This window comes from Genypterus blacodes, unplaced genomic scaffold (genome assembly GCF_046128005.1).
Source record: "Genypterus blacodes isolate CSIRO-AG114 ecotype Tasmania unplaced genomic scaffold, CSIRO-AGI_Gbla_v1 ptg000099l_1, whole genome shotgun sequence".
In the NCBI taxonomy this organism is placed as follows: Eukaryota; Metazoa; Chordata; class Actinopteri; order Ophidiiformes; family Ophidiidae; genus Genypterus; species Genypterus blacodes.
The window spans coordinates 2,114,857-2,133,565 of record NW_027466903.1 but is presented as its reverse complement, the minus strand read 5'-3'; the positions used below and the strand labels follow the sequence as shown (position 1 = coordinate 2,133,565).

The following is an 18,709-nucleotide window of genomic DNA, read 5'->3' as shown; positions in this document are numbered from 1 at the left end:
ACCTTTAAAAAAAGAAAGAAGCTCAACCAAATTCAGAATGCAAAGTTGTTTATTTAATCCAAGCAGGTTTCAATCTCACCACAATCAGTACAGAGCCAGAACTTTAGCATCACAATGAAAGCTTTAGTTTGATGATGAATGAATGAAGAAGATGACTTGGTTGAAAGTGAGCTGAGATGTTTGTTACAACGCCTCCACAGTTGATCAGCCTTCCAAATGATGACATCATTGAGGCCTGTTGTCTATGATGAGATGGACCTGATGGTAGCAGAGGTGATGAAGGTCATCACAAGTGTATGGAGCACACAAATTTTCTTTTAACTGCACAGGAGATGTCGTTGAATTTTCCTGCGGAAAGACGTCAGATGTTAGACAACAAACAAACAGTTTGGATCTCTGTGGTCTGTGTGATGAAGGTTTAACTCTTTGTCTTATGTGGCGTCTTTAAGTCTAACAGCACAAACGGCACGCTCCCGGCCCCTGGTGCCTGGTTGCTGAGGAAACAGTGAGTACTTGGTACCTGAGGCATACATCTCCACACAGTCCTCTTCATGCAAGTTGTTGGGTTCACCATTAGCCCAGGGTTTGTAGCTGAAGACGGAGCCATCGGTGTAGAAGAAGAGATTCTCCTGGAAGAGGAAGGATGTGGAAATTAGAGGCGTCGCCATTGATTATTTTGAAAATCAATCATTAATTGAGGAGTTGGTATCTGTATATGTATTGTATATGTATATTGCATATGTGTGTACTTTGATTATATGTGTCTGTTTCCCAATCCTAACTATTAACACTTTTCATAAATGTGATTGGCCACAGTAGGCGTCACTCTCTGAGATGAACTGACAGAAGTGTTGTCATGTGACTCTGTGAGGATTTTCAGTTCTTTGTACTTCACTGACCCTCAGTGCGTCGTGAAGTCCAGTCCAGGTTCTGGGATCGTGTTCACCTGATTTCTTAAACAAATTGATGACAAACTGTGCTTCGTCATCGCTGTGGTAGGAGGCCAAATGACCTCCCCGACTCAGGCAATCAGCCTAATGAGAGGAGAGGAAGAGAAAGATCAATAGGAAGAATCTAGAAAACATTTGAACTAAAGGTGAAATGAATAAAGAGCAGCTGGAATCTGATTGGTTACCTCAGCATCAGGCATGTGAAGAATGCTGGACCGGAGCAGGTAACAATGATGTTTAAACTGACTCCAACCACAAGGACACATGGACCCTAACACACAAAGCCAGTCAATCAATCAAGATGTATCAATTATCACTGACTAAAATATCAAATGTTAAGAAACACCAAATGTAATCAAATGAATGAAGCAGGGCCGACCTTGAGCAGAGGCAAACTGTAAATGAACAAGAAACACAAAGTCAGAGGGAATTTCCAAAACAAATTCAATCAAATATCAGTTAAGATATCAACAAGAGATGTGAAGAAAATAAACTAAGGGGGAGCAAAAGTGAAGGAGATGAAGTAAAAACCACAAACAAAGACCTTAAACAGTTGAAATGAAACAGAAACACTAAGAACCTGAGTGTGTGTGTATTTAACTCACCAGAGCCACACTGACGAGCGTGATGAGATGAAGAACGGAGGCCATCTGTGTGACATGAAAGGAGTCCAGATGACTGAGCTTTTATTCAAACAGTAAAGGCATCACAGAATCAAACGAAACAAAGTGAAGACACTGACCTCAGCGGTGATGAAGAGGAGCTGATGTTGCAGCAGCAGGTTTCTGTGTCAGGATGATGCTGGAGGAAGAAACTCAGCACCTTTATACCTTCAAACATCCCACACACACACACACACACACACACACACACACACACATTGCATTATCATGTGTCTATAATGACACATTAGGGAGCTGCCTTCAGTAAATAAACTGCAGATCTGTGTTTGGTTAATAAAAGTTATGAAGGTTGAGACGGTTTTAGCCTCAGCAGCTTCATGTGACTTTAAGATGGAACGATTCCACAGCTGCATAAAGTTTATTCAAAGTGACAAGTGCAGAAAATATGTTAAATGTTTCTACTGATTTATAAATCATGAATCCTCAGAGTCACCTGAGACTCTAAAGTCAGCTTCACCTCAGGAAGAAGGTCTGAATGTCTTGTTGTCCTATCATTTCAAAAATCATCTGAGGTCACCAGAAAGTCGCCGTTTAGTTTGGCGCCGCTCAGCTCGGCTCCACAAGATCTCACTGCAAATGGTGCAGGATCTGAATTAGTGCTTGGATTCTTCAGGATGTTGTCATGGAACTCAGAGACATGTGAGGTCCCTGAATGGGTCAATGGTGGGATGAGATGTGATACATTCATCCATTCATTGTCTCCACCATCACATTCTTTGGCTCACGACCCAGAGTTTGTGATCAGAGGGAAGAGTTGATGAAGATGCAGACGTGAGATCATGATGCATATCAGTTTATTTCAACTTAGCAACTTGTGTCACAGCCGGCTGGATGTTTGGGAATCATTAGGAAGCAATAATTTATAACTATTGAGGGTTAAATGCAGAGGACAAAGAGAGAGAAAGAGAAGAACATGTGACAAATAGGATTTTGACACATTCAGCAGTGTCAGCAGGTTTCCAGAGATCCTTGAATGAAGCCCTGAGGCTGTAAGGATATTCTGATATTGTTGAACATCCTGGTTATCTTCGGTAAACAGCAAGTAAGACATGAAAATGATGTGCAAACTTTTCTTCAGCTGTTCCTCCTCAGGCTGGATTGACTTTGATCATGGGGTCCAGCAGCAAAACACAAACGCTGCTGAAGCTGCCAGATTTAAGATTTAAGATCTTAAATCTTCAGATGAGACGTGTCTCTGCATGTAGATGAGATCAGAGGTAAGTGTTGATGAAGATGCAGATCAAAATAGCAACTTGTCCTTATGGGGACGGTAAAGTTGACCTTACACTGTGGAAACTGGGAGAACTGCTCCTTTACAGTCAAATCAACTAAAAAGCTGCTTTATTTTAGGTTATTACTTCAACAAAAGCCTGGCAGTGATCATGTGACTGTTTGATAAAGAGGTTAATGTGACAAACAGGATTTTGACACATTCAGCAGTGTCAGCAGGTTTCCAGAGATCCTTTAATGAAGCCCTGAGGATGTGAAGATATTCTGATATTGTTGAACATCCTGGTTATCTGCGCTAAAGAGCAAGTGAAACACGCAAATGATGTGCAAACTTTTCTTCAGCAGTCCATCCTCAGGCTGGCTTGACTTTGATCATGGGGTCCAGCAGCAAAACACAAACGCTGCTGAAGCTGTGAGACCACTGGTGTAGGGGCTTTGTGCGGAGACATCCACCAGCAGGGGGCGTCTCGAGGAAAAAAGTGGAGCTGTGGAGTGAAGTGTGTGTGTGTGTGTGTGTGTGTCTGTGTCTGTGTCTGTGTGTGTGTCTGTGTGTGTTTCTGTGTTTCTGTGTCTGTGTGTTAGCCTGTGTGTCACAATAACGCAACATAAGCTCATTAAGGCCACTCAGGTTGCTTCCCTCATCTTGCAGCAACTGTTTGTGTTTGACAACACAAAGGTTTGGTTGTTGCATCACCAAGTGGCAGAAACACAAACTGCAGCTTCTCGATCCAAACAACAGAGCAGCACGTTTGACATTATTTATTTTGCAACAACAATTAAACGAGGAGGACCTGTTAAGAACACAACGTAATATAAATTGGAGGAGCTTTAACATGTGCAATACTTAAAGCAGCCACACACAGAGAAGGAGGGAAATGAGGCCCATTCACAGCAGTTTGGCAGCTCAGTTTTAAGGAAACGAGTCTGTAAAGTAAAGATCTGCAACATTTCCAGTGAGATCTTATGGAGCAGAGCTGAGTGGCGCCAAATTGTTCATTGATCAGTGACCACAGACGTTCATACCTTCATCCCAGGGGAGTGACACCTACTGTGGCCAATCATATTACTGTGAGGCAGGGAGGACACACCCCCTCCTAGTCTGAAAGCAGAGCTCTGTCTTTTCCCTGGACGGGAGGCTTTCCTTCTTTGTGAGGGTTGATTGACACGTTCGGAATCTGACACAGCAAACAATACGCCTCTGACACAAGTAAAACACACACACTGACACAGTAAAACACAGTAAAAGTACTTCACTACAGTAAATCTGCACAGTTGCTTGTAAAAGAGGGCGAGCAGCAGGTCAGCTTCTATTGATGAGTTTCTTTCTTTGAATCAGAATGACTCCACTCCTTATTCATTGCTCTGGGAGTCACTGCACAGCGGCTTAATGACACTGCATTTTCTTAAACTTGAGAAAATGTAACATACAACGAGAGGACATGCTGAAAAGTTTGTTCATAAATAGCCACCTTATATATCAAGTAAAAAGGAAAACAAACAAAAAAGGAAATGTGACGATTATAATATATTAAAGTTCTTATAAAGGATAGAAAAGAAAAGATTAAAAAGAATCAAACGTATAAAGGAACATTATTATCTGCTCCTTGTCTTGTCCCTCCAAAATTCCTGTATTTTCCCAGCAATTAGTCAATTCAACACTGGTAAATTGGCGATTAAATGAGCAGATGTCCTCTTTTTAATGACTGCATCATTATTCAAGGAAAACGATCACCTCCACCAGTTTTAGGACAATTCTAGCAGAAAATATCAAATAAAAATGTGTGTGTGTCAGCATCTTATGCTTGAACTCCAAATTTCAAACTAAAATGACCTTTAAAAAGTTCACAAACAGTATCAGTCTGAAGGGGAGAGTTTCGGTAAAAGTTAAGTGAAATAGACACAAGTGCATGCTTACCTTGCTTGTGGTCCAGCATTACTGGGTAGGTAGAGATAGGATCAAGCTGTTAAAACTGTATTTCTCTTCTGTAAACTGAGAGAGAGCGTACAGGAGTTATGTGACAGATACCCAGAGATGTTTCAGCCCAGTCGAGGGAAAGGGACAGGGATCAAAGCCCACTTCCATGTTGAACCAGGGGCTATTCCTAAATTTTGCAAACTACTCTATGTGCCTTATGCTCTTAAAGAAGCAGTGGAAGCTCATTTAAGCAAAATATAGGCTGGTGGGGTTATCACGCCTATCAAGTACAGAGAATGGGCCTCACCAACAGTACACATTCTTAAATTGGACCAGACAGTGAGAATATGTGGGGACTATTAAATGTCCAGCCCATGGCTTGAGGTAGATTAGTACCCCATACCAAAACCACAGGACCTGTTCACTAAACTAGCAGGAGGTGTGAAGTTCAGCAAGCTTGAGTTGTCACAAGCGTATCAACAAGCCAGTCTATCAACTTAGATGACATTTTGGTCACAGGACACGGGAAAGCACATGAAAACTCTGGAAGAGATGCTAAAAAGACTGAAAAGTCAGTACATAAAAATGTGCCCTTTTCCAGCCTCGTGTGTCACATTTGGGACATGTAATTGATGCAGAGGGAATTCATCCCATGCAAGAGAAACACGAAGCTATAGCTAAGGCTGCAGGTCTTATTACCACTAAACTTGAGTAATTTTTCTCACAACTGAGTTATTATGCAATGTTCATACATAACCGTTCTACACTGATAGCACCTATGACAAGGTTACCAACTGAACAGTAATACAGCATCCATAGCATGTTTGGGAACGGGACAGTGGATGCACAGAGGTCAGAGGCCAAAGGCTTCCCAGCATCCTTTCTGATGGCGCTCACAGGTCGGCCATCTTGGCTCGAAGTGGGGAAGAAGGATTGATGCGGTGAGCTTCTTTTTATAATTTCTTTGCTTTTTCTGTCCCGTTTTCTACGAACAGCCACCGGTGCCGAGTAGAAACAGCAGAGCGGTGGCCCCGAAGTTACCGGGCCTGTGAAGACCTGGGAAGTTGCCGCGATTCCGAAACCGGCGCTCCGGCTTTGTCGCTGGTTTGTTGTTGTTTTGGAGGCTCTGCAGGCCCAAGCTCGAACAAAAAGCGTCAACCGGTCTCATCTCTGCCGGGCCGGGTCCAGCCTCTGTCACCCGCCGGAGTAACGAATCATCCCTGGAAGCTGTGGATGTTCTTCTGTAGCAATTTATTTAATTTGTAGCGAATGCTAGCCGTGATGCTAACATTCCAGTATATTCAAATGCTGGTCGCTAGCAACCACTAGCTCCCGCTGAGCTGTTAGCATTAGCCACAACTAACCGTCTAACGTCTTATAAGTTACTTATACAATGTAACGTCGGACAGACAATGTGAAGAGCCGAGTGTCTTCATTCGGACTATAAGCTAACCGGCCGCGTGTCCGGTTATGTCATTGCAGAAATTAAGGTGGAACGATTACCAGAGCTAACTTTAGCTTATTGGCTAACATTAGCCTTTTGCGACAATGCTGCACGTTTAACGTTAATGAAGCCGATTCACTTGAACGCGCTCTGTCTGTTTACTGCAGACAGCTACACGGAACTTTGACTGTTCACTACTCTAGACACTGTAAAAGGATATTATACATATAGCAATATTACGCTAGAAAACACTTACACGTTTCAAACAGTAATGCACATATGTATACATGTGTCAAATACATTGACTCCATTAACCGCAGCTCATGTTTACAGATGATGGTCCTAGTTTGGTCGAACTCCTTTTCATATTCACTCATTCAAAAGGTGTCGCAGGGCTCGATTATGAGTGAATCTGGATGTTAATCTGGAGTTATGAAGCTTCATATTTCCTGAGGCATATTTCGTTTGACCACACAGATCATAATTGATCAATACCTGATGAACCCTCTGTTCTGTGAGTTGTAATTGTTATCTTGACTTTGTTTCAAACTCCAAAAAAAACTCCATTTAACCTGTATATGTCAGGATTGCATGCCATCTTTAGTATCAGAATGTGAGACGTTGGATTTGGACTTGACATTGAGATTTGTGTTTGAACGGAATAACTAAAACACATTGCTTAGATTGGCCAGGTGGGTTTGCTCCAGGTGCCTGTCTGGTTTCCGTGCTATCAAAAACATCCGCAAGTTCATGCTCCTGCCATTGCTCCTGCCTGTACATCCGCAGTTGATCCCGATCTCTCCTCATAGCTAGGATGTGTACAATAAAGAACTAAACTTAACTTACTAACTATCTTAAACTAACTCAAGTGTGTATGTATGTAATAGTTTGTCTAGTCTCCACTTAGTAGCTAAATTATACCTTTTGCAGTGGGCTGGTGGTGTCAGCAGCCAGCTGTAGAGGCTGAATCTACACCAGATATTCATTCAGGGAGTGTTTTGGTTTCTGTGTAGTAGGAGTTAACAAACAATGACCTCAGGACATCACTGAAGCCTTCACAGGGAGAGAAACACAGGGAAAGTTATCAAGATTAAGCCTTGTTGATGGTAGATAATGATGAAAGAAGTTATGTGTATTGTATATATATTGAAATTAGTTTATTAAATGTGATTTTATGAGGTGAATGTTGATTTTGTTTATAGATAATGATGAAACGCGCACTGTTTGGACTCGTGGCTTGGGTCAGTCCAACAGAATTTTTTCAGGTTCCAGTCTGCTTAATTCAAAGCTCTGTGCTCTGCATCTGGCCAAGCCGGACACAAACGTAATGCAACACACTCGGCTGCCCGGGACCTGGACATGTTTTGTTTCTTCCCACAGTCCACACACACACACTTACTGTAGGTCTGGTGAAGTTGAAACTCTCTAAAAATCGCCTGTAGATGTGCCTGTGATAGCTACTATCTGCATGCTTTTGGAAGTATTATCAAAACGTCAAAGCTCAAACCCTCTTCAAGGCCAAACCAGTTCAGACTTACTTGGTCTTGGTCTAAGAACTAACTGCTGTTGATCGAAGGAAACAACGGTAACCAACATCTTTATGGATCCTCCTGGCCACGGTCTGACGCTCTCCCTTCTCCTCTGGTTTAATAGGTGACACGCGGCATGTTTGGTGCTAACAGGAAGAAGTTTGTGGAGGGGGTAGAGAGCGACTACACAGATGAGTCCAGCCTTTATTACAGCCAGCAGTCCATGTTCCCCCCACATCGAGCTGACAAAGACGTAAGACCTCCATCACCATTTCACGGTTTTTGTCCCACAATTAGTTGTCCACAAAACATCTGTGTCCTGAACTACGGTCCAGGTTAAACAAAGACCCTGACCCTATTATCCAATAAGAGCGCAGGAAATGTTTTCATTACATTTTACCGGAGGACGTTTGTTTTCTGTGTGTCTTCTGTCTCCAGATGCTGGCATCCTCCTCCACTTCCTCTACGGGTCAACTGTCACAGCTCGGAGCCAGTTTATATGGCCCGCAGAGTACGACACACACACTCTCACACACACACTATTCATCTGTTTCTTTGTTAAGCAGTACATCTCAGTAGCCGGTGTGTTTGCATGTCACATTCTAAAACATTTTCCGGTTCCCCAGCCTCTGTTCATCTTATCGGCTAAAGTGTAACGTTGTCCAAATTTGAATGGCATTAGACACAACAAAGTGACCCGCTCTCTGTGTGTGTGTAGGTGCATTGGGGTTTCCCATGCGTGGGATGAACAGCAGCTCTGCTCCTCAGTTAAGTCGAAGTGGTCTGAACCAGCCTGCCAGCCAGCTAAGCAGCCATGTCAGTACACCCAATACTGGAACAATGCACACGCCTCCCTCACCAAGCAGGTAAAGACATCCTCACACATATACACACACACACTGTGTGCACAATCCCATTCATTAGATTGTAGTCATAAACGTATTTGCTTATGTGCATGTAAGCGTAGTTGAGAAACCACACAAATCAGAATCGTCTCTATTCGGGCTGGATGATGTCATAATAAGTCAGGAAATACATTTTATGGATGTGTACCATCTGCAAAATGTATTTAGGAGCACGTGTGCAATTAAAAAGCATCAATCATCAATCAGCCAAGCAACCTCTTTCTTTTCCAACAAAAAGTTTGATAACACAAGAAATGATGACATGTCGCTCAAGCAGTGACCTGAAGGAATGTTAAATTGAAGTAATCAATGTGGTTGAAATGAACCCTTTGGTCAGATGATGGGTATTGTATGTGATACACCTTCATCGATTTCAAAAATGTATGCCAATGTATTTATTCTTTACACAAATAATGTTTATTTTGCATACTCTACACAAGTTCTGATGATGACATCAGGTTCTGTGTTGGGATCTGAACTTATCGATCATTTCTCTTGCTCTCTTTCTCTCCAGAGGTATTCTACCAATGAGCAGCAGGAGTGTGTTGAACCACAATCAGCAGGTAGTGGGTGCAGGTCAGGCTGGCGTGTTGGGAGGAGGAGGAGAGAGGGGCGGAGGCGTGGGAGGGGGAAGGAGCGGCAGCATGGGGAGTCCCAGTCGGTCGTCGCCCAGCATCATCTGCATGCCGAAGCAGCAGCAAGCACGGCAGCCTTTCACCATTAACAGGTACCACACACACTGACTGATGCGCTAACACACAGGTGTCGCTGTCAACGCGCGGGTGCTCAATCATGTGTTATGACAGTAATCTCTGTGTGTGTGTGTCAGTATGTCAGGGTTTGGTGTGAGCAGGAATCCAGCGTTCAACATGAACAACTCCCTATCCAACAACATCTTCAACGGCACCGGTACTTTAACGTTTAAAGTATTTTATACTTGTAGTAGTATTTGTGTATAGTCATATTTCTGCTGATTACCTCCGCCAAGTTGCTTTTTACCCATGATTGTCCAAATTCCTGCTTCATACTTGATGGTATAGGTTCCAGGGAAGATCCCATAAATGTTTGCCTTTTTGCTTTTGTTTTTCTCCAGTTCAAATTGAGCTAGAGTGAATCAATGTGATGCTCTGGGAAATGGCATCAAAAACAAGGTCACTGTCATGTTAAAGTCATTTGGAGAATATTTGAGATCAACCTGTTAAATGTCGTCACAGAGAGACACATAATTGGAGGGTTAATAGGCCTTGGCTGAGGTATGAGCTGTGATTCGAGTGTCGCCTGAATACACACGGCAGTGTGCTTTAGTCTTCTTCATGCCATGTGTTTGTTCCCAGATGGCAGTGAGAATGTGACGGGCCTGGATTTGTCTGATTTCCCGGCGTTAGCAGACAGGAGTCGGCGGGACGGAGGCTCGAATCCCACGCCCCTGCTCAACCCACTGGCCGGACGGGCTCCCTATGGTGTGTGTGAGTGTGTGAGAATTCTTTTAGGCTAAACCTGAGCCGAGTATAAAAATATCCAACTTAGATGCAATTTGTAAATACGAAAGTCAACTCAAAGATTGTCCTGGAAATCATCCTGACTTGTGTTTAAAAAATAACGTTGGTTTTTACTCTTACAATTACTCTTACTCTTACAATGGGATAATCGCGATAATAACTGCTGACCCCTTGCTCTTCTCAGTTGGCATGGTAACCAAGCCATCCAGTGAGCAGTCACAGGACTTCTCCATCCATAATGAAGATTTCCCAGCTCTCCCTGGGCCAAACTACCAAACAAAAGACCCCACCAGCACCAGCGACGACAGTAAAACAGTGAGACTTCATTTCCTCTCCTTTCTCTTGTTTGTATTTGCTTCCTCTAGTCTGTTGTTATGCCTCCTTCTGTAGCGACTCGTGACCTTATGACCTTGTTTCCCATAGTTTTTACTATGTCCTTCTTTTTTTTTCTGCCTCTCGCCCAAACAGAATCTGAACTCGTCGGGAAAACCCACCTCTAACTCGGATGGTCCAAAGTTCCCTGGTGACAAGAGCTCGGTGACAACTAGCAACAACAACCAGCAGAAGAAAGGGATACAGGTGCTTCCAGATGGTGAGACATGTACACACACACACACACACACACACACACACACACACACACACACACACACACACACACACACACACACACACACACACACACACACACACACACACACACACTCCCCCCTTTAATCACATTTGTTTTTTGGTTGTGTATATTCAGAGCAGATCTAACCCATCTTTGTGCGCGTGTTGGTTTGATCCAGGGCGTGTCACCAACATCCCAATCGGCATGGTAACAGACCAGTTTGGAATGATAGGCTTGCTGACATTTATCCGCGCGGCAGAGACGGACCCTGGCATGGTCCACCTGGCACTGGGCTCTGACCTCACCACACTGGGCCTCAACCTCAACTCACCAGAGTATGACACACACACACACACACACACACACACACACACACACACACACACACACACACACACACACACACACACACACACACACACACCTTGGACAGATAGCCTTCAATCACTTATCTTGCTTTTTTTTTTTTAAATAAAGACGTTTGTTTCTCTGTTTGTCACATAAACCACATAAGATGTTAAAATAAAAATACACCTAGTATTTCACTGTGCAGTACAGTGTGGTGATCTCTGCACTATTCAATGTGCCCAGCTGGTGGCAGCATTCCCTCAGTGATGTAGGCCTGTACACACTATGGCACCATGGAGCTACATGAGTATTATGTACTGGTACCGCCTATGTTGTCCCCATGTATCACACAAACCAACATTCAGAATAAATGTGATCACTTGAACCAATGATCAGGCTCACAGTCTGAAAACTGCAAACCCTGAGCTCACTGTGTCACACTCTGAAGCTCCTCCCAGTTTGTGCTGTTCTCTGATTGGACACCATGTGGACGTGTGACGGTAACTTATGCATTAGCCCAGGCTAAGTTACACAATCCTTCTTACCTCTGCATACTTGTGGGTCGGTTGCAGGTGAAGATACAAACTGGAGTACTGATGGAGCTAACGAGTATTTGAACGCTCAAACAGTCGGGACAAGAGAGAGAGATGCAAGGAGATTGGCAGTTAATTAATGAAAACATGAAACCGCTTGGAATTCAAAAGCCGAATGTCTGTAGTATCCAGACAAACATCCAGTGTCCACATGTTCTGTCTCTTCTGTCTACACGCAAACAGATAATTAACTAAACTCTCTCTCTCTGTCAGGAATCTATATCCTAAATTTGCGTCTCCCTGGGCGTCGGCTCCATGTCGGCCGCAGGACATAGGTGAGTTTGGACCCGACGTGGATGCTTAACGTGTGATCAATGTCTCCAGTTTTACCAGGTCTTCTCTCTGGTTAACTATTTAGCTTCTGTTTTCTGCTCATCTTTGATGAATAAATACACAGACGTTTCACTGTTTATGGTTCATGTCATTGTTAATTGAATGACATGTTTACAATTCAATACACGTGAATAATCAGTGTGGGATCAATATTCTGCCTTCAGACATTTGTATAGAAAATGTGTTTGTGTCAGAGTCAAATGAGGGGTTTTCCCAGTGGTCAGGGCAGTGATTGGACAGTTTGACTTGGCCCTCTCTCTCATTGGCCTGTTGGCGCAGGAGTAAAGATTCTGCCTAAACACATGAGAGTAGGAAGTTTGAGCGTTTTGCCAAAATCTTGTCCACGGGTTGGCGGACAGACTAACGACCAAATTCCTTTACTAAGACAAATCACTTATGCATTAACTTATTTCCTTTTACACATAGAAATGTTGTGGTTTTGGTAGGATATCGATCCCATAAATATGAAGTTTCACTTGGCATCTCAGGATGATTGATCATGGAGAGAATCGGATCACAGCTGTTAATTTCTGTCACTTCTCTTTGTCTCTTGGCACAGACTTCCATGTTCCCTCAGAATATTTAACCAACATCCATATAAGGGATAAGGTGAGTACTGATAAGAAACATCACATCAGCACAAACAGACACTTCCTGTGCTTTCTGCCTTTAAATGGACTTATTTGCTCCCGATTTTACAAAATATGTGGCTGAACCTGAGCCGAGTATAAAAATATCCAACTTAGATGCAATTTGTAAATACGAAAGTCAACTCAAAACAATGTCCTGGAAATCATCCTGACTTGTGTTTAAAAAATAACGTTGGTTTTTACTCTTACAATTACTCTTACTCTTACAATGGGATAATCGCGATAATAACTGCTGACCCTTTGCTCTTCTCAGTTGGCATGGTAACCAAGCCATCCAGTGAGCAGTCACAGGACTTCTCCATCCACAATGAAGATTTCAAGGGAAATTGTGTCAAAACTGTCTCTCTGTGTGTTCCTCTGTAAGTTGTGTCATTGTGTAGATGTTTGTGCTTCTCTTCAGGTCTGTGGGTCTTTGACTGGACCCTTATGGATCCATGAACACGCGTTAAAGCCTCTAAAAGCTCCCCTACATGAAGCTATCACTTTAGTTACATACTACTACCGTTACTGTCCCCCATCTATTCAGTGACACAAGACCAGACACAGAGCAGAGTTAGACACAATTTCCCCAAACATCATTCAACAAATTGAGACTAAATCTCACCAATGAAAAAGTTGTTTCTTGAGTATTTGCCGCCTTCTGTATGGAAACCCATTTTGTCCAAACCTTTTATTGAGTCTAAAAGTCTAAAAAGTGAAATGTGTTTTCCTGTGTGTCTCCAGTTAGCAGCTATCAAGTTGTCTCGGTATGGGGAAGATCTACTGTTTTATCTTTACTACATGAATGGTGGAGACCTGCTACAACTGCTGGCTGCTGTAGAACTGTGAGAACACACACACACACACACCTCAGTAATATTATATATAATATAAAACAGACTATATGTATTTATTTATAGATGACTCATAATGTGTCCTCCCCTCTCTCTCTCTCTGTGTATGCGTGTGTGTGTATGTGTGTGTGTGCCTGCTGTTGGGTTAGGGGAATGTTTTTCATGTCTATCAAAGCATGTTGGATTGCATGTGAGTGTGTGAGCTCCTTGGGGGTTGTGATGAGTTGGGGGCGATTACAGATAGCAGGTGTTCTCAGCTTTCTTACCTCTCTGCTTTCCCCAGCAAACATGAAAGCATGTCAACTGTGTGTAGCTTTAACAGGGACTGGCGGTATCATAAAGAGGAGCGGGTCTGGATCACGCGGGCCGCTGGTATGGAGCCCACACTGAAGACCAACGCCTACGAGAGAGGGACCTACTACTTCTTCGACTGCATCAACTGGAGGAAAGTGGCCAAGGTAGACACACACACATTCAACTACAGTTAAATACATGGGGTTATAAATGTGTGTGAAGTGTGAAGGCAGGGAGTAAAATGTTGTCATATCACAGGAATACTTATTATTAAAAAGGTGTGTGTGTGTCTCAGTAATTTATTAATTAATCAGCTTTTATTATGGAAATATGGGCAAAGACTGAGAGGACTGTCACCATGGGAACACTGAAACACTTTCTCTCTGTCCTCCGTCTCTCTTTCTCAGGAGTTTCACCTGGAGTACGATAAATTAGAAGAGCGCCCCCACGTTCCCTCTACCTTCAACTACAATCCTGCCCAGCAGGCTTTCTGATTGCCCCCCCCCCCCCCCCTTCCATTACTGCCTACCTGCCATTGGCCCACGTGGCTTATCAGTCGCCCCACCCTTCCTCCTGCAGACGCCTTGCAGTTGGTCAGTAGAGGCGGCCATTGGGGTTCCAAGTCTTTGCTCTGCCCACTTAAAGTGAATCTGGCCAATGAGGACGTGGGACGGACTCATCCATGTTTCTGAACAGACGCTTTATCATTTTAACTTTTGTGTTTTTCTCTTTCTTTTCCTCATGTTTTCATGTCCCGCCCTCCTCCATGACTTCAGTTTGATTGGTCTGTTAATGTGACTGACAGCTGCACTGTAAACAACTGTCCATCTGAGCGAGTGATTCACTTTTCTATTCCGTCTTCTATTTTTGTCTAGAGAAGATTTTCACTTCATTTTAAGGAGATTTTAACACAGCAGAGAATCAGCCGTCAAGATGGAGAATTATTTCACACTGCACACAGTCACACCTCTGATATAGGCCAATATATCAGCTCATCTGTTTCTACCAGCTTTACAACATTCACACTTCAAAATCCAGCTCACGCTAGCAGTCAGCGGACAGTCAGGAGAGGAAATGCAATGTACGGTGTAGCACTATTTCGTAATAAAATAAGAAAAACAAAAGTTATTTTTGGTTTGTTGATGTTATGTGGTGACGTGTTCGCTTTTTTATCTCTGTGAGGTGAAATTTAGCATCAAACATGAAGAACTTTGTGAGCAGCTGGACCATCCAGATGTTGGACAGAATTATTATGAACCTTCATTCGCTGAATGAAACGAGTGAGCTTGAAAATGATCTGTGAGGGTTTTTGTGATCAATCTTTTCATGTTTTGTCATCTTGCTTTCTCCTTGTCTTCTCAGCTCCCACAATCCTCCAGTGCAGCTTCCTGTTTCTGTATTTTTACCTTTATTTCTTTGTCATGTGTTCATGCGTCTTATATACACATTGTTGTGACTTTCTCCATTTTCCGCCAGGCAATAATCAAACCAATCAAACTGTTTGATCGACCATAACATTTCTTCTTCTCCTGGGCCGTTCTATCTGCTAAAAGGATTTTATAAATCACTTTTATTTATTTTTTCCACTTTTTTTTTGTACATCCCCAATGTTCACTCCTATGTATAGACTTCATATACATATAAGGCAGAATTTTAAAGAGCAACATTTTGTCTGAAAGACCAAACGGCTTTGAAGCAATACTAGACTTCTTGTTACCACGGAAACCACCACAGACGATAAACATGGGACCACACATGACTCCCGCCGTTACCACAACCAATTTGAAACAGCCGCCACGATGACAGCGACAGCACTTAGCGTGAGGCCGGCTTGTTCAGGCCTCAGCCAGCCAAGGACGCACACCCTGGGGACCTGTGTGGAGCAGTGTGATTGGTGGGATGAGGACTGAGGCACTTGGCCGTTGGCTGTTTTATTAAATATGGCAGCTAGTGTTTTAATAGGAAAAGAATAAAATATTCTGGTAATGAAACTGAACAAAGAGTCATCTGTTTTTAGTGTTTCTCTCTCTCAGCTTCCTGTTTGGTCATCTCGTCTGTGTGACAGCGAGCACCACCACCTGGTGAGTACCTGCATCAACTTCCTCCTCTGATAAATACTTTTCTTCCACCCTGATGAAAAGGTCACAAGGTCAAGGACAGAGGAGTAAAGGAGAAATCAAAGTGCTTCAATCACTTTATCAAAAAACATGCTTTTTGAATAAATTAGAGGTGGGCATGGATGAGAGCATAACGGCTATCTATGTTTTCTGTCACCATAGCAGCATCCACCTCTTGGAGTTTTGGATAAATGTATATTTCTGGTCACAAAATGAATCGGTGCATTTTAGTTACTTTTGACCTCGTATAAGCAGAATGCTCAAAAGTTAGGGAAGAGGTTTTAGGAATTATTAAAAAAATCTCAAAGCCAAATTGTAATAATTAAGATTAATTTCTTTTAAAAGAGGAAGACAAATCTGTGATGATCTGTTTAGTCTTCATTATGTTTTTAATATCAAAATATGAGCACAAGTTTTGGTGACATCCGTAAAGGATGAATAAGCTTGAATATCTGCCGTGACATTTTTTAATACAGCACATTAAAATGACAAAAAATAAAATAAAATGCGTATTTATCAAACTGAGAATAAAAGTTGAAATTAGAAAATAATGTAATCATGAGTTTTCTTTCCCTTTGTTCCAGACATCAGTTTTAATAGACAGATGCAGGATTTCTAGTATTACGATTTCTGTGGATTGCCATGAAAGTGCATTTTTCAGAATAATGAACGTTCACAACATATTTAGTTTCGTGGATGAAACGTGAGGAAATGCATTTAAATAATAAACGCCGCAACCGGTTTCCGATTCTCTACCTCGATGTGTTTGGGTGTTGTGACCACAGGAGGGGGCCACTGTACAAGCTAAGAAATATCCGCGGATATTTCACCGGTTCCTTTTTAAACTACACTGACTGCACTTAACAACGTGACTATCCAAGTATCGCTGATTGGCGCTGGTCAAACTTTCCAACTGTTCAAACTGGTTAACTAACCTCAGGTTCAGAGCGATAATGGTTTTCAATAACATGCTGAAGATCGTGAATATTTAGTTTGATAAACACACAGCCTACAATTTAATCTAGGGTTCGTCTTGTGAACACAAACAGTATTAATGTCAAACGGAATGAATGTAGCAGTATGTTTTTAGCACGGACACTGCAGACACACATCCATGTCCTCCCGTGCTGACGGCCGTTATGGTTGTAATCTTTTCATCTGCACAGATCATAGTAATCCACCGCACGCCTCCTTGATTACAAACCCACAGCCACGCCGCCGCTGCTGAGGCTTTATTCTCCTGTACTGGCTCACTTCTATCACTGTCAAAAAAAATAGATCATTAAAGGCACCAAAGCGTCGCGCTTTGCTGATTTCAGACAGCAGAGACGTGAGACCAAGCCGCAACTTTGGCCCTCAAGTCCCAGTCCAAAAGGGATGCTTTTGAAAACTCATTCTGATTTACTTATTTCCAGAGAAACCTTATAATTATTTGATCCTATTTCGGTTCAAACAAAGAGTCTGGGGCTCATGTAAACGTGGTGACTGTATAGCTGCGTGTCTTGGCTCTCCGTTGGTGGCGGAGAATGTGGAACATCTAAACATCTAAGCTTCAGCAGAGGAGCTGAAACCAGTGGACACCTCAGATAGAGGTAACAGCCGCTGCACAGGGGTGGGATGACGTCACCCCTGCAGATTTAGACTGTGTGTGTGTGTGTGTGTGTGTGTGTGTGTGTGTTATAAGAGGCTTATAACAGTGAGAGAACAAACAACATAAAGTTGCCACCAATCACTAAACCCTGCAGAGACAGAGGGAGAGAGAGAGAGGTAAAGGTAAAGGAGTGGCTCTCTTCTGCACACAAGTCTCAATGTGATTAGTGTGAACGCGCTGCTTCATAAGAACTCTGTGCCCCTTGGAGGCCTTCATCTCCCTGCTCAATTCTCCCTCTGCAAGCTTTGGGAACAGAAGTTGACCTTGAATGAAAACATGACACCTGTTGATCATTGACACAGGAGCATCATTCAGGCTTCAATGTGACCACACGGGATGGTTACTGTGGCATTAAGGCACCATTAAGGCATATCCAGTTATCAACAAAATTGATAACTGGATAGAAAAGAGGAAAGAAAATGTAAAGTAAGAGGGAGATAATATGAGAAAAAGAGGTAAAGAGGATGAAAACGGATGAAGAGAAGCAGAGAGGACGGAGGAGATGAAGAGAACCAGTGAGAGATGAAATGGAAAAAAGGGAGAGTAAAAGAGGGATGGAAAGAAAGAAACAGGGTAAAGGTGAGGAGGTAAGGAGGATGAGTAGTGACAATAACAAGTGAGAGGAGATGAACAGATGTAAGAAATGCTAGAAAACAAAACGCGTGAAAGATGGGAGAGGAAAATGAAAGGTGTTTGACAGGAAGATGTAAAAGGTGGAGTGGAGAGAGGGGGATGAGAGAAGAAAATATGTGGAGAGGAGGAGGATAAATGGATGCAGCCAGAGATGAAATGTATTTAGATGAAAAGAAAAAATGAAGATAAATCCTGTGAGAGAGGGGGGGAGAAAGAGAGAGAGAGAGGAGGAGGAGGAGGAGGAGGATAAACGGAGAGATGAATGACGGGGACAGAAAAGGAGTGAAAGGATGAACAGATGGAGAGAGAGATGAAAAGAAAAAAAAGCGGCAGGATAAATAGATGAAGAGACCGAGAGGAGAAGCAGTTGGTGTTTAAAGTCGGCAGACAGACGGCGGCGCCTCCACCTCTCCTCCTCTTCCTCCACCTCCACCTCCTCCTCCTCCGGCCTCCATGCCGGGCTGAGGAGGCTCTCCGCGGGGCTCAGTC

General features: G+C 42.9%; 2 protein-coding genes across 3 annotated transcripts; one reads left to right on the top strand and one right to left on the bottom strand.

The window, feature by feature from the left end:
* Positions 1 to 31: 31 nt before the first annotated feature.
* On the bottom strand, positions 32 to 1,789 carry LOC143008191 (galactose-specific lectin nattectin-like). The gene is made up of 7 exons (XM_076159824.1): positions 1,693 to 1,789; positions 1,556 to 1,600; positions 1,330 to 1,345; positions 1,136 to 1,221; positions 900 to 1,034; positions 521 to 629; positions 32 to 348 (listed from the first exon to the last, which is right to left on the bottom strand). Exons 2-7 carry the CDS (start codon positions 1,598 to 1,600, stop codon positions 287 to 289), a joined length of 453 nt encoding a protein of 150 aa, XP_076015939.1. The 5' UTR covers positions 1,693 to 1,789; the 3' UTR covers positions 32 to 286.
* A 3,832-nt stretch (positions 1,790 to 5,621) lies between these two features.
* LOC143008171 (CCR4-NOT transcription complex subunit 2-like) lies at positions 5,622 to 15,518 on the top strand. 2 transcript variants are annotated; one of them, XM_076159803.1, is made up of 15 exons: positions 5,622 to 5,719; positions 7,876 to 8,004; positions 8,190 to 8,262; positions 8,470 to 8,617; positions 9,171 to 9,383; positions 9,486 to 9,565; positions 9,991 to 10,116; positions 10,340 to 10,470; positions 10,624 to 10,747; positions 10,947 to 11,103; positions 11,923 to 11,984; positions 12,602 to 12,651; positions 13,416 to 13,516; positions 13,839 to 13,983; positions 14,227 to 15,518. In XM_076159803.1, exons 2-15 carry the CDS (start codon positions 7,888 to 7,890, stop codon positions 14,311 to 14,313), a joined length of 1,614 nt encoding a protein of 537 aa, XP_076015918.1. In that variant the 5' UTR covers positions 5,622 to 5,719; positions 7,876 to 7,887; the 3' UTR covers positions 14,314 to 15,518. The 2 variants fall into 2 exon arrangements, with proteins under 2 accessions (XP_076015918.1, XP_076015917.1); XM_076159802.1 differs by having other exon boundaries at positions 9,991 to 10,122.
* The last annotated feature ends 3,191 nt before the right edge of the window (positions 15,519 to 18,709 follow it).